General features: G+C 38.8%; 1 protein-coding gene across 3 annotated transcripts in view; it reads right to left on the bottom strand.

Annotated features, from left to right (window-relative positions):
- KHDRBS2 (KH RNA binding domain containing, signal transduction associated 2) overlaps window positions 1–16330 on the bottom strand; it is a 646917-nt gene extending 630587 nt beyond the window's left edge. For 2 of the 3 annotated variants that reach the window (XR_016233950.1, XM_051855537.3), the window contains exon 1: window positions 15965–16328. Coding sequence is in view for 2 of the 3 variants with exons in the window: in XM_051855537.3 (XP_051711497.2) it covers window positions 15965–16055 (91 nt within the window). In the remaining variant the exon portion in view is untranslated. Of the gene's footprint in view, window positions 1–15964 lie in introns of all 3 variants that reach the window. The other variant, XM_089333075.1, reaches the window with a different exon arrangement.
- Window positions 16331–21742: the final 5412 nt, after the last annotated feature.

Below are 21742 nucleotides of genomic sequence, written 5' to 3'. Positions count from 1 at the left end.
AAGTTGGAGGTGGGTATCAAACCAAGACACACCAATGTGGGGCATGGGTATCCTAATTGGTAGGCTAAATGCCTACCCCCATAAAGTTATGTTAAACTGTATCTAATATACTTAAGGGCACTTCAAAAATTTCTCAGAAAATATTAAAAGATGGCATACATCTGCATGAACTTTTTGAGGCACCCTTACATATCTATATCTATATGTCTACATGTTTAAAATGATACAGAAGCCCATCCTTTCTCTTAAGTCTGACATAGTCAATATTTTCCACAGGATTAGAACAGATCAACGTTGAAGGGTATACTGAAAGGTAGTACAGACATTTTTCCACACCATAATATTGAGTAAGAAGCATTCATACTATAAGAAGTGTTTGGACCTAAGGGCACAGCAGATCTCATTCTCATCACAGGAAAGAGCTTGACCAACAAAAAGGAAGACAGTTATTTCTATTTTGGTTATAGAATCACAAATTGAAGAAGCTGACAGTGGTCAGTAAGGTAACTTATGCCAATAAATCAATGGAACTGCCAAAGAAAAAATTAGGTGCAAACAGTAGACTTGAGAGAAAAATTCAGAATTTCAAGGATGGTCCTAGAAAGGAGTATGGATGAATTTTATGACATGAGATGTAGTTTTTAAAAAGATGTTCAAAGTTACACTGAGAAAGGTAATAAGTTCAAAGCAGAGAAAAATGGAGACTGGGGTGAAAGTACCTGTCACAAATACTGTGTTGTAATTTCACATGAGAAAATGAAACAATAATATGAAGTTGTCATTATTTTGTTACTCTAGATCTATTACTGTCTCCATTTTACACAGAAGAGAAAAAATGTCAGAGAGGTTAAAGTAACTCAATCAAAATAATATAGATTTTCAATTATAGAATTATAGGATCACAATAATGAGTTAAAGAACTTCAGCTACAACCTCTGTGCTTTTAACTGCAACATTCAAGTGTCTCTTTCATTCTACTGCCCTGTTATGTAAGTTAAATTACACAAAATTTCTATTTTGTAGGTCCAAATGATAAAATATTATCAATTCCATATGGTTCAACATATTAACTACTCTTAGCTCTCCTCCCTTATGAAGCTGCAATTCAGGGACAAGTTCCTCTGCCTCATCCTCTCAGAGGTTTATTTCCTATTCCCTCCTTCACCTGCAGGATTGTAGGATCTCCTTCAACAGCTCTCTCAATATGTTTTGTGTTAGCAAATCTATTAGAAATAATTTGGGAAATTCACTTATTTATTTGAAAGGCAGAATGACAGAGAGAGAGGAGAGAGAGACAGAGACCTTCAATCCGCTGGTTTGCTCCCCAAATGCCCAGGGTAGGCCAACACAAAGCCAGGAGCTAGTAACTCGAACTGCATCTCCCATATGGGTGGCAGGAAGCCAAGTATCTGGGTCATGTCTCCTGCCTCCCTGCATGTGCCTTAGGAGGAGGCTGATCCTAAGACTGGACGCTCCAGCTAGATCCTCTGAGAAGGTATGCAGGTATACCAAGTAGCAGCTTAACCCTCTCTACCACAATTCCCGCCTTGAGATTTTTTAATTCTTATTATTTGATTTATTTGCAACATTTTCACACATTAACTAATTCCCTCATTTTTCAAATATCCTACTTAAATGGATATATTCCTCCACTAGCCCTATGACAACTTACTTGATCCTTCCTATCTGTGTTCCAGGAAACTCATTTTTGTCAATTTTTGAGACTACCCTCCTTATGTCTTTCGCTCAAATGCTGATGTTTTTATCCTACACCTCCTTCGTCTGTGCATCCTATGCTGTCCCTGGGTGATCTCCCAAAATCAATTATCACCTAGAGTCTAATGAAACTTTGACCATTACTTCAGTCCAGAGAAAGCTCCAGACCCTTATCTCCACTTACATTTTTACTTCAACATTTCAGAAACCCTTGCAGAACTAACTTCCTCTTAATTAAGAATGCAGAGCTTGACATTACATTAAATCAATAAATGGGCAACCTAGATAGAATCCTTTACAATTCTTTTTCATCCTCTCTACCTAGTATAATCCTTTACAGGTTACTTAACAATTTTGAATACATAGATATACTTTCCCCTTTCTGACTCTACTTTATGCTTTCATAATTTCCTTCCTGCTACTTTAGTCTTAAATCATCTAACCCAGGACCCCCCAAATGTAGCACATTATTCTTTAAATGAAACTCTGCTATAATCCTTACCCTCTTTTAAAAGCTTTAAATGATTATTGCTTTTACCATGAAGTCAAAACTTTTGAACATAGTTTACAAAGTATGTATAATTTAAACATAGTTTACAAAGTATGTATATGTATCTACCATTATCTTTAGATCTTGGCTCATTCCCTTTTACTGTATCTCCAATCATACTTGACTTCTACCTGTTTGAATAAACATTGTATCTCCTGTCAGGCGCTGGAAATGTTTGCCATATCCATGTATAATCTCTGTAGCTTAAAGCTCTATCACTGAATCCCGTGCATAGTCCACCATCTGTTATATCTCAACTAACTTCCCCTTCCTGCTGAAACCTTCTGTGATTCTTGCAAACTTTATTACATGGCTTACTCTGGACTCCTAAAGCATCATCTATTTCTGTTACAATTGAATAGGAAGGGAGCACACTGATAGTCCGGGGAGAGATAGTTTAATAAAAGTGGAGATACTGCAGGTTCAAGGAAGAGTAGGGGAGGAAACAGCAGAAGAAACTCTTCCAGAACGCGTGATTCACAGCGGACCTGTGTGGAGAGCGTGGGAGCCCACAGTTCGGGACACCAGCGGCAGACTCAACACACCAGCGCTGGAACGCAAGGTGAGCCGAACCTCAATAGCCCGAGACACCGGCAGGCAAGCAGAGAGAGGAGACTAGAGGGAACGACCCCCGGGGGGGAAAAGTTCACCAGGCTAACTGGAAGAGAGAGAAAAAAAAAAAAGGTGACTGGTACGGACACGGGTTTCTCTCTCTCTGCTCACCTCTCAAGGGCGAGCAAGACAAAGAGCAGGCGCCATCTTGGACATACGTCATAAGCAGAGCGACCTCAGGTCTGCACCGGCCCTGAGCCTAGCAGAAAACCCTGACTCTGGGCGGGGCGAATTAACAGGAGATTAGGACCTAGTAAATTTGTGGTGCTACTGAACTGAGACTGTGAAAAAAGAGACGGTGGGGGAGAGAACTCACGGAATTCACCTGAGTACTCTCCAGAGACGCTACAATTCCGTAACTTTGGCAACCCAGTGGGAGACTGAAGGAGAATTTGAACCCACTCTGAGGGCCAAACAGATTCCCTGTGTGGTCCTTGGGAAAGAGCTTCCAATCTCTGGCTCCTGTGGGTATATCATTTGCCTGCTAACTACCTCCAACTTCGTTCAGCTGTGCGGAATTACTTCCCTTTTGAATCAAAAAAAGAAAGAGAGAGAAAGAGAGATTTACCACTCCTAACCTGGGAGTGTCACCTTTGGGACACCAAACAGAGCTCTCAGGCCACACCCATCTCAAGCCCTAAGGCTCCATCAAAAACAGATAGTCCACTTAATCTAGAGTCATAGTATAACAAGAAAAAGCACCACAGTGAAGAAACCAAATATCTCCAATATGCCAAATAACAAATGCAAAAACCGAGGTAATAAAAACAAGGAAGTCACCATGACGCCCTCAAATGAAAAAGACACCCCAATTCAAGATTATGAAGATGATGACATAGAAGAAATGCAAGAAGCAGATCTCAAAAAATTGATAAGAACATTAAGAAGTTCTCAAAAACAAAATCTTGAACTACATAAAGCCTTAATGGACAAGATAGAAAATCTCTCTCGTGAAAATGAAATATTAAGGAGGAATCAAAATGAAACGAAACAATTAGTACAACAGGAAACTGTGATAGTGACTGAAGTGAAGAATTCAATAGATCAAATGAAAAACACATTAGAGAGCCTTACAAACAGAATGGGTGAAGCAGAAGAGAGAATATCAGACTTAGAAGAGAGAGAACAGGAAAGGATACAGTCAGATCAAAGAAAAGAAGAGGAAATTAGAAATCTAAAACATATTGTCAGGAATCTTCAGGATACTATTAAAAAAACCAACATTCGGGTTCTAGGAGTTCCTGAAGGCATGGAGAGGGAGAAAGGATTAGAAGGCCTTTTTAGTGAGATATTAGCAGAAAATTTCCCAGGTTTGGAGAAGGACAGAGAAATCCTAGTACAGGAAGCTCACAGAACCCCTAATAAACACGACCAAAAGAGATCCTCACCACGACACGTTGTAATTAAACTCTCCACAGTGAAACATAAAGAAAAGATCCTAAAATGTGCAAGAGAGAAACGTCAGATTACTTTCAGAGGATCGCCAATCAGACTCACTGCTGACTTCTCATCAGAAACTCTACAAGCTAGAAGGGAATGGCGAGATATAGCCCAGGTACTAAGAGAGAAAAACTGCCAGCCCAGAATATTATATCCTGCAAAGCTATCATTTGTGAATGAAGGTGAAATAAAGACGTTTCATAACAAACAGAAATTGAAAGAATTTGTCGCCACTCGTCCAGCCCTGCAACAGATGCTTAAAGATGTGTTACACACAGAAACACAGAAACACGGTCATCAGTATGAAAGAAGATAAAGGAAGGAAACCTCACAGCAAAAGATCACAGGGAATTCAAAGCATATATTAGAACTTATCTTTGGCAAATGGCAGGGCAAAGTTACCACTTTTCATTAGTCACATTGAACGTTAATGGCCTGAACTGTCCAGTTAAAAGACACCAATTGGGATTTGCTTTTTAACCTGATGCAATTTTAAATGATGCTTAATTTTGTTTTTAAATTTCAAATCCTAGCTCTTACCCATACATGGAACAACAATTAAATTGTACATGTAATTCGCCACTTTGCTACACTAACATTGTTCCAGGGGTACTTATGATGTACTTTTGAATTTTCTATACATGCAATAATGACATTTGCTAGCAGTTTTATGTCTTCCTTCCCAATATGTATGCATTTTGTATCCTTTCTTTGTGTTACTGCACTGTCTAGTAATTCCACCATAATATTGAAAAGTAGTGGTGAGAAAAAGACACTTCCCCCTTTCCCCAACTTAAGGGAAAACTGTCCAATTTCACTATTAAAGTTGGTTTTGGTAGATATTCTTTATCTAGATGAGGAATTTCTCTTCTGTTTCTTGTTCGCTCAGTTTTTTTATGCCAAATATCTTTTACAAAAGTTGATGTAACCATTTAACATTTTTGCAGTTTGTGTAGTATGTCCAATTTATTGATTTTTTAAAATGCTGACAGCCTTGCTTACGTGGGATAAATACCACTTGCTTGTACTACATAAAATTGTTGGATTTTACCTATTATTTAAAAAAAAGAGAGATTTCTAAAGGCAACCCAGAGGAATCCTTAATCCAGTTCTTCATTAGAAGAGATGTGCAATTCGGGACATGCTCAAGCTGACTTACCTCAAACGGTAGAGTTAGAAACATACCAGGGGATTCCAATTCAATCCCATCAAGGTGGCATGTACCAATGCCATCTCACTAGTCCCAGTGATCAATTTCTGTGCACAATTGATCATAATGATAGGACTAAGAACCAAAGGGATCACATAAACAAGAATAGTGTCTGCAAATACTAGCTGATAGAATCAAAAAGGGAGAGAATGATCCAACATGGGAAGTGAGATACACAGCAGACCCATAGAATGGCAGATGTCCTAAACAGCACTCTGGCCTCAGAATCAGCCCTTAAGGCATGCGGATCCAGCTGAAAAGCCCATGAGAGTATTTCAGGCATGGAAAGCCAAGACACTCTGGGGAAAAAAAAAAATGAAAGATCTCCACGAGTGAGATCCCAGTGGAAAGAACGGGTCATCAAAGAAGGAGGTACCTTTCTCTGAAGGGAGGAGAGAACTTCCACTTTGACCATGGCCTTGTCTAAATATTATCAGAGTCAGTGAACTCAGGGGGCTTCCATAGCCTTGGAAACTCATGACAAGAGCCTAGGGTGATTACTGATGCCATAAACAAGAGTGTCAATTTGTTAAGTCAACAACAGGAGTCACTGTGTACTTACTCCTCATGTAGGATCTTTGTCCTTAGTGGGCTGTACATTGAGATTTAATGCTATAACTAGTACTCAAATAGTATTTTTCACTTTATGTTTCTGTGTGGGAGCAAACTGTTGAAATCTTTACTTAATGTATGCTAAACTGATCTTCTGTATATAAAGAGAATCGAAAATGAATCTTGATGTGAATGGAAGGGGAAAGGGAGTGGGAAAGGGGAGGGTTGCGGGTGGGAGGGACGTTATGGGGGGCAAGCCATTGTAATCCATAAGCTGTACTTTGGAAATTTATATTCATTAAATAAAAGTTTAAAAAAAAAAAAAAAAAACAATTGTAGTTCATTGCATATATTTTAGATAAATTGCTTATTTAATTGCCTGGATGCTCTGCCTCCTTCTCAGTATGCATGTTAAGCTTCAGATAGTAATGAAAAGCATAAATACTAATGAAATATTTATCATTCTCTCTTTTCCCTATGTCTATTCATGCTTAATTCTATCTACCTACCTACCTACCTACTTGAATCAGTATTTATATTCAATAGGAGTACCTATGACTTTTACCATCTCTGTCTACTTCTTAAAATTAAACAAATGTCTTCTCTTGGATTTTCGTTTCTGTGTTTCTGTCATAGAGGTTCTCTCTCCTAACTTGCAGTCAGGGTCCATCATTATCTAACATACAATCTATGAAACTGCTAAAAATACCTTCCCTCAAGAGAAAACACACTTATTCTGCTCTTCTATAAGAAGGCTAAAATCTAATCTTCAGTGTTTTAAAAGAAATGGACATTGATTGTTCTATTTCTGATAACAGTACAATAATACCAGCCAATTTCTTTCAAAGTTATTAAATCCTAAAGCCTCAGAACCTACAGATAACATTTAAATCAAGCAATATTGTCAAGTTATCTGTGTCTGACCAAATGTGAAATCTCTCACTTGGAAAGGTTAAACAAAAGCCATACTGCCTCAAGACGCAAGAGAGGATCTGCAATTGTTCTTCATTTCTAGAAGAAAAAAAACAACAACAACATTATATAGTTCCTCTTGGGTCAAAAGTGTGAAATATGTTTTTGGATTAAAAGCATCTGAAGTGTTTCACACGCTGCATGTCACTAATGTCTCTCGAACAATAGTCAATAAAATTGACTATTTTATTGGGTTCTTAACCCAATTCTGTGCTTGAGTAAATTCTATTTATAAATTATACTTATAAATATGACATTTTATGAAACTGTAATAATTAATCCAATGCTTACATGGAGGAACTTATTTCAGAAGTTCATGGCAACAGCAACGTTGATCCTCTAGAACAATCTGAGATGTTAATATTCGATCTTCCTTCAAAGCCTGATTAAAGTTGGATTTCCTCAACAGAAGACAGCATGGTGTGATAGTTATGCATGTCCTATGTGTGAGAATGCCTGGTTGTCCATTCTATGGTTTATTTAATGTTTGAACTGAGATCAATTAATTGCTCTAACCCTTAACACTTTCTTATTCCTAAAACTAACGCTAAAAAGTCTTTCATAAAATTTATGGGTGGAATAATTGTGTTAATGCATACAAAGTGCCTAGTACAGTGCCTAACAGAGTAAATCAAAATCAGTGTTGATAGTGACGATAATGACGACGACCACAACCAACCTCTGACTACCATGGCTAACAGAGATGACCTTTTCTGAATTCCTGTGATCTCTTTGGTCTCTAAAATACATGTAAAACCTAGCAGACCTTTCTGCTGCACTGATATATGTTACATTCCTTACAGAGTACAAACCTCCAAAGTAAACCTCTACTATCTCTTAACCTATCAATATATAAATATATTTCCATCTATTAATAAATCTATATCAGCATATGGAAGGTATGTGTTAGCAATACACATTCAGGGATGTGTAGGACTATATGGTCAGATATAGGAGAATCCTAGCCCAACAGAAGTCATCCCCCAAACTATACCTAAACTATAAGGGTATCTATAGAAAACAGTCTCTACTCTTGCCACTCAAGTGTTCTTGAATGTTTTTTTCTCTCTCCTTTCTACAAAAATATTTTTTTTGGAACTTATGCTTATGAGACAAAGTTTCAATTGGTCATTACTTCTCAATATTTGAGAAAAAAAACATGCAATTTTTACAGAATTATTATTCTGAGGAAATGAATGAGCCACAACCACGGATATATGGTAACATTAATTTGGGATATCAGATATTACCCAGTACTTTCTCTTTAGAAATATTATTTCCTTTGGGCCAGCGCTGTGGTGCAGTGGGTAAAGCCTCCACCTGCAGTGCCAGCATTCCACATGGGCACTGGTTCGGGTCCTGGCTGCTCCATTTCCAATCCAGCTGTGGCCTGGGAAAGCAGAAGATGGCCCAAGTATTTGGGCCCCTGCACCCACGTGGGAGACCTGGAAGAAGTTCCTGGCTTCAGATCGGCACAGCTCCAGCCGTTGTGGCCAAATGGGGAGAGAACCAGCAGATGGAAGACTCTTTCTCTCTCTCTCTCTCTCTCTCTCTCTCTGCCTCTCCTCTCTTTGTGTAACTATGACTTTCAAATAAATAAATCTTTCAAAAGACACATTTTTTATGATATCTGTATCTATATCTATATCTAGAGAGAGAGAGAGACAAAAAAAAGATCAAGTCTGGTGTTCAAATAAATAGTACATAAGGAAAGATAATGACACTACACAGTTGAAAACTACCTCTAAACCTCACTTCCTTCACTTCTACAGCTGCTGTGGGAACAAAGAGCTTCAGAGAAACAGAAAAATGGTCAATTTTGATCCATCTCTCAAGTACTGTGGTACAAAAGTCTTAAAATGAAATGAATAAAGAGAAAAACATTGTATTCATTTATCACATGGTTTTCACTTAGTCATGCTTATTCATATACAGCTAATTAATCAAATATTAACTCATACGTCCTAATACACATTTATAAGAAAAGTTTGTAAAGAAACAAATAACACACAAATCAATGAGTACTGGGTGTTAAATATAAACAAAAAGAAGCAGACTTCTGTAGGGTAGGGTGAAGGAGGCAGACTGGCATCCTCAAGATCATAAGAACCAGAAATGACATGACAGGGGGCACCCTGGATTTTCTTACCCATTATATATATATATATATATATATATATATATATATATATATATACACACACACACACACCATACAGCATTCCAGAGAAGTAGCTATCCAGAAATGTTAACCGAAGATGCAGCCTGGATTAAAAAAAATTTTGAAAAGATTCTTTTCTGACAAAGGATTAGAAAAAGGACAACCTAGCAAGACAGAAAACTAAACCATAATTTGTATGTGATAACACTATATTCATGCATTGTTCCAATGTGATTTTCTTGGTTTAGATATTAAACTGTAGTAGCCCAAGATGTGAAAGGGTACAACAGGACCTTTACGCACTATTTTTACAACTTCCGGCAAATGTGTAATGATTTCAAAACAACATGATAGAAAAAAACTACAGATGTTCAACATGTTCCCTGTGGCTTGAATTAAGCAATGACAGAGTTCCTGAAATTTTACTTCTGGAGATACCTGCTAAACACATATTAGGAAAAAGAAAAGATATGAGAACAGAGTCATTTAATAAACCTTTATGAAAGCCTTCTATTCATGAGAATGAAGGCAGGCATTGAGGATTCAAAGAGATGTCATGGTTGTGGCCCTCAAGCTTAGAGAGAAGACAAGATCAAACAGAATTGCGTGTTGCAGAGTGGTAGATGTGGGAAGTTTGAAGAGAAAAAACAGAAATGCACTTCAACAATAACAAACAGGTCCAGAAAGCCATCATGCAAGGCTTCCTTGAAGAATGAACAGCCAGATTCAGCTTTTTCCAATGAGTAGGAATAGTAATCAGGGAGAGAAACCAGGGAAGGGCATCCCACAGCAGGTCACACAGCATGAGCAAGACTTTAGATATGGGAGGGAATAGAAGAGGGGCCCAAGAGGGAGTCAGGCACCGAAGAGGTAGCAGAAAGTTCAATAGGAAGCAGTTTCTAAAGTCTGATGGAGAAAAACTTTTCAGATATTCACACCATATGCCAGCCACTGCTATAAGCGTTGCCAGTAACACCTGGCTCTGCTCCTCAGGGGCACACGGTGGAGACAGGCATAACCTGATAATCATAAAATGATGGTAGTTTCAACAGTGAGCTAGAGTTGTTCATTGTGAGAAAGAAAAATGGTAACATATTCAGCTCTGTGTGAATAGGCAGGGACAAAGGAAGAGGTGTGGAGTATGAATAAGCAGTTTGCTACACCTGAGCTAAATTAAATAGAAAGGATAGAAATGAGTCCGAAGAGGTAGAAATGTTGTCCAGAATGTTAAAGTGTATGAACTAAACCCCTGAAGGCAGTGGAAATTTTTAAAACACATGATGTAGTCAGACTAATCTTGAATGAATCACTCAGACACAACTGTGTATGTTGAGGTGGGGTGGGGATGGAGGATAGCCAGAGAAGTAAAACCAGCTGTATACAGTGCTTAGAAACCAAAGCAGAAATAAAGGAATTGGGAAAAAAAGACCAACAGTGGGAACAGTAGCCAAGAGACCCAGTAAGAGGTCAGAAAAAATTTTATCTGACTTAGCAATAAAGACATGATTCTGTCACTAGGGTCACAAGTTTTAGGACAGCAATGAAGACAGAAGCCAGAATGAAGGGTTTTGAAGAAGTTAAGACAGTAGCTAGTACAGATTAACATTAACAGAAGCCTGAAGAAAACGAGGAATGGAATGTATTTTTAATCGTTTTGGGAAGGAAAATATATATACATTTTCTATTTTTATGTTATTTAAATTAGATCCTGTTGATAGGCTCCTACAATGAAAAGGTAGACAGGAGGGAAGACAGTAAAGAAACTTTATAACTATAGAATAAGTCCACACACAGAAGATAAAGAGCATAAAGAGTCAAGAACATTGATGGATAAATCAACCTTGAACAAAAAAATTTCATTTTCCAGGAATGAAAGACAGCAAGGATGAGCATAGAAAATGTAAGGTATAAGGAGGCTGGGGGCCACCAGAAAAGATGAATTCATTTCTCTTAATAAAAGAAACTGCAAAATCACCTGCTCAGGGTGAAAGGCAATGTGGGCTTAAGGCCTGAGGAGTTCAGGAATTATCCTTGAAAGAAAAAGAACCAGGGCTGATCAAGCTGAAGGTAAGGATTGACAAGTGACCACTGACTAATGAAACATAATACTTAAAAAAACCTCAGTGGAATAATTGTAAGAATTTATTTCATAATTTGTTTTATGAGTTCAAATTTCATTCAGCAGTGATTCAAAGAATATGACAGTACTTATTTTCCTGATCTTCTAACAAAGGTAGCTTCAGACTGAGGTCAAATACACATTGGCATTAAAATGTCAAGGAAACCCTTAAAAAGCATGATCTTACATTTCTATAAATTTTGTTTAAAACTGGGTATATTTTCACAATCAGAATTTTTATTTAAAATATATCATTCTGGTAGTTATAAGTTTTTCAATTTTACACAGTAAGAAATGGGATATCATACAGGGGAAACAAGGCATAGCTAATATTTCATAGTAGGTAGAAATGTCAATTCTCAAGTAGAATTTTCCAGTATATCATAAACTTGTTTTAACTGTGGAACAAAATAACCACAATATTTTCTTTATATTTGTTTTGTATTTAAGGCACATAAGATTATTTTGAATATATTTCTTAAAAATCAAGGGGCTGGTGCTGTGGCATAATGAGTAAAGCCACCACCTGCAGCGCTGGTTTCCCATATGGATGCCAATTTGAGTCCTGGCTGCTCCACTTCCGATCCAGCTTTCTGCTGTGGCCTGAGAGAGCAGTAGAAGATGGCCCAAGTCCTTGGGCCCCTGCACCTGTATGGGAAACCCAGAGGAAGCTCCTGGCTCCTGGCTTCAGATTGGCACAGCTCCAGCCATTGCGGCCATCTGGGGAGTGAACCATCAGATGGAAGTCCTCTCCCTCTCTCTGCCTCTCCTTCTCTGTGAATCTCTGACTTTCAAATAAATAATCTTTTAGAAAAATCAAAAGAAAAGTCCATTTAAAAAGTCCCATGGATACTATTTTTTATGAGGACCTGGTTTTAGACATCATACCAGTAACTTTCCTTAAGAATACTTATGGAAAGCATTTATGGAAAGTCTAGTCATCATTGAAAATCCAAGTATAGATAAGTCACTGCTAGTCAAAATTTTTGATGATCATGAGTCTTTTACACACATTCTTAAAAGTTCATTGATATTTACTAACATGAAAGCCAATCCTAAATGGTAGGCTAAGCTTTTTACCATAATTTGAAAATAGCACTGAGCATATTTCAAAGCCACTCTAAATGCTAGAATATTCAGCAGTATTTTATTTTATCATATGATGAGTCAACTAAAACAATGATGAATCTGCCAATGGTTGTGAAAAAATCAGGCTACGAAGTCTTGCCCAAAACACCCTCAACTGGACAAGAATTTATTAATATTCTGACAAGTATTGAATCACTGTAATTAGATCTATAAATCTGAACAGATCTGTGTCTGCCAGCAGTCATGCTTGATGCAAACAAGGATATTTCCATGCACATGCACTTATGGCCCCAAGCCTTGATAATAGTTCAATAGACTTAAGAACATAAATCTGTCCCCAGTGCCCAAAATAAAGTATATGCCTCAAATTACATTATAGTCCAATAAATATATTACTAATCATTAAACGAGGAAAGAATTTTTAAAGTTTCAAAAATGTGTAGTCATTGATTTTTGTGTTCTGAATATACAGCATCACTCCATTGCATCTGCAGTAGTCTGAGACTCAATGACACGCATACAGCATCTAGTTCCAATCTTTGAGAAACAAGGAAACTAGGCCCAGAGAAGGAAAACTTACCACAATTCACATGAGGTAAAATTGGAATTAAAATCCTGCTCTCTGGATTTACAGTTTAATGCACTGCCCCAAAGTAGCATAGATATAAATGACTACATGCAATTTCATCTGGAAAGCAAATTCAGAGACTAAGTAGAACTTCAAAGATTGTGCTGAGTCTGCTGTTTTATCATATTCCAAAGCACTTCCCATAACAGATGGATACCTTACAACATTATAGTCACAGAAGCAAAACTCTATTATCTAATCAAACAAACACACTTCAAACCACATTTTTTAAGATATCTTCTAAGAAACAACTAAATGCATGAAATGCCTGGGTTACAGGTCTATCAATATGTTTCTCAGAATCAATCTTACTGAAATCAAACACAAACAAGTGAAATCAAACAAAACACTACAAAAATAACCGACAAGCTAGGTTTTTCAACCCATGCCCTTCAATTCTCAATTTTAAATGAAGTGGTGTCTATTGAGCACCGATTTACATCTAACACCAATCAAAAGGGAAAATAAATTATTGGGAGAGCTCGTTGGTTTATATGACTACCCTAATATTTATTAGCTCCTGGAAAATCATTTTGAAGGACGGAATCATCTGGATCATCTTTATTACTCACTCAGTCTTGAGACTGTCTGCACCGTTCTGACTGAAATGTACTTCAGTGTGCACTTGCCTTCCAAATGAATATCTATGTCAAGTTTATTTATAGCTCCTGCCTTCAATCAGTACATTTCCAGGTATGAGAAATAAAAGCATTTCTACTACATGCTTCTACAGATACCAGAAACAAAACCTGGGAATTCTGGCAAATGGCCTTTGGACAGATAATGAATAATCTTTAGTGTAAAATTTATCTTCAGATTCACTGACATTGCAAAAAAATACTTTACTCTCATATACGCATATCAAGAGACCCATGTACAATTTTTGAAAACAGCTTACACTTCATTGCATCTTTTTACATAACTCTTTGGGTACTTCAAGCTTATTATCACCTCCTCCATTCCCTCTTCCTCATGATGATTTGTCGTGAATCTGAGCACCCTCTTTGTTTCTTACTTAGATGCTTGTCTCTCTATGGAGGGGCTTTCAGTCCTAATTCCTTACAAAAGAAGGACATGCTTCCCCCTGCTGGGAAAAAATTAAATTACAAGGTACATCAGAACATATTCTTAAGTATCAAGAAATCAAGTTGCTGGGAAAGATAAACTGTTAAGGAACCAGGCAGGTGCATAGCCTTCTCTGACTGTTTCACCAGGTGCGGAAATACCTACTCACTCTGTTAAGAGTTTCTCGTATGAATTTCTTTAGTTGGCAGTTTTCAAGTACATTAACTCACATTAATGACTAATGAATTAATCATTGAGCCTGCTGTCCCAAACAGAACTCCAATTAGCAGGTCAGGGAAAATGATCAATTTGTAACTTTTTTTTTCACTGTAAAGACATTATCAGCTAAATAAAGACACATCTGGCAAACATTGATGTAAACTAGCAGAGAAGGCATCTTTGAATTTTTAACCATTTCGAAGAATATTAAGCATTGTTTTTTACTATTCCTACTATTTTAATGCAATTGTCTTTTTAAAAACAAAGTGAAGTTTAATTTAACTGACTTCACTTTTCTACTCTACTTGTTGTTTGTCCCTTTCAGTAACCAAGAAAGTAGTAGGCATAGTTTTATTTTTACTACAAAAAGAGCTTTTTCCTTGGAAACAGCTATCTCACATGTTCCATATTCTGATTATAAATATTTTTGATTGTTTAGCATGCAAATATTGGAATGCACTTTACACTTTATTATAAGTCATAATCAACCGATAAAATATTAAATTTAATGGCTATTTGAATCGCTCATTGAGGACTAAAATTTTTCCTTCCATGTACAACTAAGTCTAAAAGAAAAAAAAAAGTCCTTTTAATTCTGAGGGGTTGGAGTAAGAAGAACTTTTCACATTTAGTTTCTCTGTAGGTAAGTCCATGACAACCCAAGTTACAAAACTGCATTGTAGCCAATTTGATGATGAAGTGATTCATTATGAATCAAGCATTCATCCAAAAAAAAATCTGCAGTTGTTTTAAAAAGGTATGTGTGGATTACTACAGCCACCATGGATGTCTTTAGTAGTTAGAAGTCATCTTTTCAATATAAATGGAGCCATTTGTTCAACACTCTGTCAAAGGAAGTTTGGGTAAGTGTGTGTGTGTGTGTGTGTGTGCGCGCGCGAGCGCGCTTACAACAATCTTTCCAAGCATTGCAAAGGCAACACATACATGTTCTTCTGGCAATGGAATTTCCTTTACCATCACAGGTGCACAAAAGAAAATGCACACTTGGTAAAACAGTTGATCAATTGTGGCGTGTTTCCAGGGACCCACATCTCACAGTCTGTCCAATGATCACACTTGAAATAAATTTATAAGCACTTCAGCTTCTGCTTACCAAATTCACATACATACACGATCAGGCATAGTTATCTAGGTTAATTCTAAGACTTTCCATAGGAAAGACTTCTATTAAAAGATATCAAAATTACTCCCCAAATACAGCAAGAGGAAAAAAAAAAAAAAGCTGATCCATAGGTAAGACGCTTTCAAAACACTCTATCGATCACCATTTACTTTCAAACTGATTTCCTTTCCCTCTGCGAAGTGAAAACACCCCCGTGGACCGCCTGACGCCTCACGTTTTCTCTATCAATAGGATCCTAACAGGTCGCATCACCACTACCATTAGATCTCCTGGCTTTGGTCCTCCCCAAATTAAGCCGTGGCGGGGGAGTGACGCGAGCCCAGGCTCCGTCTGCCCAGCTCAGCTCGGAGCGAGCATCTTCAGGGGCACAGTTTCTGCGAAGGCGGAGACGAGCATCCCTCCCCAACTTCACTCCCCTGATCAAGCCGCGGGCGAGATGCGCAAACAGCGGTCTGGGTCTGAGCGCATCCAGGAGGGCAAGTCCTACCTTCAGCCAAAAGGCGCGATGCGTGCACAAAGGATGGATCCAGGCTATCTTTCTCTGCCATCAGCTCAGGCAAATATTTCTCCTCTTCCATAGCGCGGACTTCGGACCGTCCCCGGGCAAAGCGCGAGGTTCCGCTTGCTCGGACGCAGGGTCGCCGAGCAGCGCCTGGCTCCCGCGCTACTCCGCCTCCGCAGCGGCGAGGAGACCTCTGCGCGTCCTCACTGGCCCATGCACCGAGCGCCTGCTACTCCAGCCTTCGGGCTGCGCGCCCCGCTCCCCCACCTGCCCGTCCCTTCTGTCGTCCCTCGCTCTCTCCGAGCCCCGGCTCACACCAGCGGCCTTAACTGGAGAGGCGGGTGCACGGTACGGCCCACCTCCGCCAACCACTCATTGGTGGAGGTTTCAGGAGAGGCGGGACTCCCGCGCAGACAACGGACAATCATTGGATCGTCCTACACGTCGGGTCTGCTGACTGGCAGGAGGCAGCTGCAGAGGGGAGGGGAGCTCAGAAGGTGCAAACGCTTTCTTTCTGCAACCCAAGCCTTCCCTTGTTATTAGGCATGCCCAGTTCCGTGGAGCTTTCTGTGTGTCTGTCGAGGTGCGGAGGGTGGAGAGGGCGGGAAAAAAAACAGCAGATAAACAGAGAGGCTCAGGTCCGAGATGCAGGGGAGATGGTGATGAGAAGTGAGCCGCTGAGGGGTGGCAAAGCTTCAGGGAAAGTCTCAGGACGGTAGATGAGACTTCACCTGAGTCCCTAAGGCACAGGTGTCTCCGTCTGCTCGCGCAGCTCAGATGCACTTCAGTTGTGCGGGAATCAGCAGCGCTTCAGGTCTGGAAACATAATGAAGACCACATGGGATCCGCGCCTGCTCTTTCCAATGACCTATATCTCAGGGACGCAGGAGGATGGATGTTCATTGATAAACAAATAAAGCGGCTCCGAGGAGGAGATGTTGTTGTACAGCAGCTCGCCTCCGGTGTACACTCATTGGGGTATTGAACTAGTTCTGGTTACAAATCTGTGCCTCCCTAGCTGTGAAAGGGGGGCGGTGGGGGTGGGGCGCCGAATTAAAAAGCTAAAAAGCAAGATAATTAGTTGTGAAGGAATTGGGAAGACCTGTGAGAGGAGAGCAGAAAATCGGTGATTACAGTTGCTCTGATTCACCCCTTTCTCCTTATTTCAGATAGAGAGACTGTCAGGTTCTGTTGCTGAGCTTATTTATATCCACCCGAACTGTATTTAAAAGAGTTAAACCCTCACGGTATTACCAACAGTGGAGGCAGAGCCCTAAGTGTGACTCGTCATTGGAACGCTGAGAAACTATCTTTCCTTCAGGCTTGCGTTCTCTTTTTCAGTTTCCAACTCCCCTCTCACCCACCATTTTTTTTTTTTTTTTTGATGTGAAAGGACAGGGATCACCTTCCATGCAAAAAATGTTGAAACTTTTCCAAATTATATTACTGTATTCAAATCTCTTTCTTATCTGTTTAGATGAATTCGAAGAATTATCTTGTATTTGCATAATGTTTATATAAGTTAAAGTGACTTATATCCATTTTCTCAACTTGTCCTTAAGAAGTCTGAATATTATGGGCCATCTCTGTTTTCATTAGGAAATTGAGATAAAGAGAGAGACCCCAAGTCCTACTGAGTTCATGTTATAATTGAGGTTAAAGTTCAAGATTCAGATTGAAAAGTCTAGGAACTATACTTGAAGTTGGAGAAAGTTTGCTGAATGAAATACATATATACATTGCATTTATCATAGAAATGTTTTCTAATGAGGAAAAATTAACAAAATCAAGTACTCTGGAGACAGGGTTATTTGTTGACTGCAATAAAGGCCAAGCAGGAATCAGTCAAGGGGTTAAGAAGGGGAATACAAGGAAAAAAAAAAACATTTTTGGAGCCAGAATACATATGCAGCCTTGTTAAAGAACCGACATGTGAGCCAAAACCTAATGGAGAAAATGTACAGAGAACATTCCAGGCACATTTCCTGTGACAGGAAAGAGGTTGGCCTATTCATGGAATTGGCTGAAGTCAATGTGACAACAGTGATCTAGGAAAGAACAGGAAAAAGTAGGATGGGGCATGGATACAACAAATTGATGGAGGAGATTAATAGAGATTTCATTCTAATTGTAAAGTAGGTCCATAAATTGTCATTATCTTTGTTTGCACATGCCTCTCAAATGATCTCTTTCTGGCTCTTTTATTACTTTCAAAGAAGAAGTTATAATTTAGAATTGATGATATGTACAGTGAGTGCTTGCTATTTCATTTGATTATGTGCAGGGTGTTTAGCAGTTGAAGGATAATGCATATTTTTTTGAAAGATTTATTTATGTATTTGAAAGTCAGAGTTACACAGAGAGAGAAGGAGAGGCAGAGAAAGAGAGGTCTTCCATCCACCGGTTCACTCCCCAATTGGCCACAGTGGCCAGAGCTGCACAAATCTGAAGCCAGGAGCCGGGAGCCTCCTCCGGGTCTCCCAGGTGGGTATAGGGGCCCAAGGAATTGGGCCATCTTCCACTGCTCTCCCAGGCTATAGCAGAGAGCTGGATTGGAAGTGGAGCAGCTGAGACCTGAACCAGCGCCCATATGGAATCCCACCACTGCAGACGGCAGCTTTACCCTGTACGCCACAGCGACTGCCCTAGGATAATGTATCTTGTACCTAGTATTCAATAGAGGCATGAAGTGAAAATCATGTAGTGTAGCTTTAGAAAGGTAGCCAGGGCATGTGAAAGCAGTGCAGTGGGGAGGGGTTGCTATTCACAGCTAAAAAATTGCAAACATTGTAGAAAGATTATAAGTCAGAAAAAATCATTGTACAGTAATTGCAATCACATCTTTCTTTGCAATATACTGAGTTTAAAAGCATATGGTGCTGATGGGACCATGCACAAACCCGGTTTCATTAATCAAAAATAAGCAGTAACTTATTTTGTATAGCAATAGCAATTACACTTTTATTCACAGTCCTCTTTTCTATGATTAAAGGCGCAGAAAGAAGATACCGCAGAGAACTGTCCAAGTGCTGACTTTATTATACAATTATCCCCTTGAAATCCAGGTTAGTATGAATGTGGTTAGCTGTCTAACTTTATTTTTCCTATTTATTATCAAAACTGAAGATTTACTTTTTGTAATTCCTCAGGTAAATCCTCAACAAATTCTTAATGTACATTCAACAGAAACAATATATTTGTGTAACTCAAAAAATTGAAAGGAAATGAATGTTAGCATAACATTTAGAACACATATACTCAGTTAATGACATACATTTAAAATAAAAGCATACTTTGACTCTATGTCAATATGTGTCCTCCATTTATTTCACATATAAATAAACATTTTGTAGTTACTATAATTATTTAGTGAATACTCTCAGATCAACCTTATGAATGCAAACATTTTATGAGGAGACTTGTTAATAAATGGAGAGACTTCTATAAATGAGTATTGAACATAGAGTAGTATCATGTGTCTAAACATAAATAAATTATAACTGCTGGTAAGACCACCTCTTCCTTTAGTTGTATATATGAAGAAAGCCACCACTGAATTGATTTGCTAGCTTAAATAAAGATCTCATTTTAAACATGAGTTCTAATCTTATAGGGTTGTGTTTTTTTTTTTTTAATGAGGCTCCACTTTCTACACTATTATTTCAAAATGGGATTTTACAGGAAATTTTCCCCCAACCAGATTTGAGTGAAAAGGATGCTTAGAGATGTACTCTGTAATATGCTGTGTAGTTAATGTCTAAACTATGTATTCAATACTTTCACAAGCCGTTGTTAGAGAGGCCAAATTAAAGAGCATTTAATTGGTCTTATCTTTGCACTCTAATTAAACATACCCAACCTGCATTATCAAAAGAAATACACACTATTTGTTTCTTTCAGTATTCTCATCAATGTTACAGATATCATACTAGCTTGGTTACTTATTGTAGAGATTCAGTAGAATACGTTTACAGTGAGAACCATAGATTAACAAAATTGTTGCAGCCCAATAATTTATGTAATAAAAATGGAGACTGATAGGAATGTTTTCTTTCCTTAAAAAAGATTTAGTAATTTACTTGAAAGGCAGCATTACAAAGGCAGAGGGAAAGAAAGAGAGAGGTCTTCCATCTGCTGGCTCACTCCCCAAATGTCCTCAACTGCAGGAGCTGAGCGGATCCGAAGCTAAGAGCTAGGAGCTTGTGTCAGGTCTCCCACATGGATACAGGGGCACAAGGACTTGCTTCTTAGGCTACAGCAGAGAGCCAAATTGGAATTGGAGTAGCCAGGACTTGAACCAGCACCCCAGTGGGATGTCGGCACTACAAGCAGTGGCTTTACCCACTGCATCACAGCTGCTACTGTTACTTTATAAATCTTTAATGTCTTGGTGCCTAGGACAGAGTATAACAAATGACTAAACTGTTGATTGACTTACTTTCATTTATTGAAGAGTCTGATGCAGCTCTTCAATATTAAATATTTAAACTTCTTTTAGTTTTATTAACTGCATATGTTTAAATCAGTTCCAGTTCTTTTAAACTTCAAGACATACTTTAGGTTATAAGAGCGGAATGGGTAACGGCAACATGACTCTGCAGACAAACAATAGTAGTAAGGAAAATCTACTCATGTGAAATGTGCTCAGAGCCAAAAATTACTCTATACACTTATTACCACAGCACACAACAAATAGTCAACACTAAAAGCTGGAATGTGCATGTATGTGTCTTTTCCTGATTAGAAAGCTGTAAATTTGGCATGTGAGCTGATGGAAATATGTAATTAAAGAATAGCAGAGGAGAATCAGAGAGAGCATGGACATCTATAGAGGGTTGGCTGTTGCATTTGGAGCACTGCTGTTGGAATCCTCACAACTGATAAGGGGAAAAGCAGGCCAAGGAAGAAAGCTATCCTAGTAGCTCAAGTAAGCCAATTTTGATGCTGAAATTTCCAAATTGTGTTGGAAATTGACAGCATTCATATTGGCATATTTCTATGGACAATCACTGCAATGACACACTTTGGTTGGCACTGATGTCAATTGAAGAGCAGAACTTAATTATGGAAAGGGAGAATGAAGCAGTCATTGCAAGGTAAAAATTACTGATGGTGTTCTTAAACTGAAATCCATGAACTAGTGAATCGTAGCTCAAGTATTAATTATATCTGGAGATCAATATTTTAAGGTAAAAATCATACCAGTAAAATGTAATATTTTTCACACCTAGCAAATGAAGATCTGATTTCTGATGTTTGATATAAAATAAAGAGATAAAAGCTAAGCCATGATTTATTTAAAACAATCTTCACATACTTTAATTTTTTTTAAAGATTTATTTATTTACTTGAAAGTCAGAAATACACAAAGAGAGAAGGAGAGGCAGAGAGAGAGAGAGATGCCACAATGGCTGGAGCTGTGCTGATCCAAAGCTAGGAGTCAGGAGATCCTTCTGGGTTTCCCATGGGGGTGCAGGAACCCAAGGACTTGGGCCATCTTCTACTGCTTTCCAGGTCATAGCAGAGAGTTAGATCAGAAGTGGAACGGCGGCTGGCGCCGCGGCTCAATAGGCTAATCCTCCGCCTTGTGGAGCTGTCACATGCGGTTCTAGTCCCAGTCGGGGCGCTGGATTCTGTCCTGATTGCCCCTCTTCCAGGCCAGCTCTCTGCTGTGGCCCAGGAGTGCAGTGGAGGATGGCCCAAGTGCTTGGGCCCTGCACCCCATGGGAGACCAGGAGAAGCACCTGGCTCCTGGCTTTGGAT

The sequence above is a fragment of the Oryctolagus cuniculus genome, chromosome 5 (genome assembly GCF_051225735.1).
Source record: "Oryctolagus cuniculus isolate XC-2025 breed Fujian yellow rabbit chromosome 5, ASM5122573v1, whole genome shotgun sequence".
Classification (NCBI taxonomy): Eukaryota; Metazoa; Chordata; class Mammalia; order Lagomorpha; family Leporidae; genus Oryctolagus; species Oryctolagus cuniculus.
This window is presented reverse-complemented; position numbering and strand designations above follow the sequence as displayed.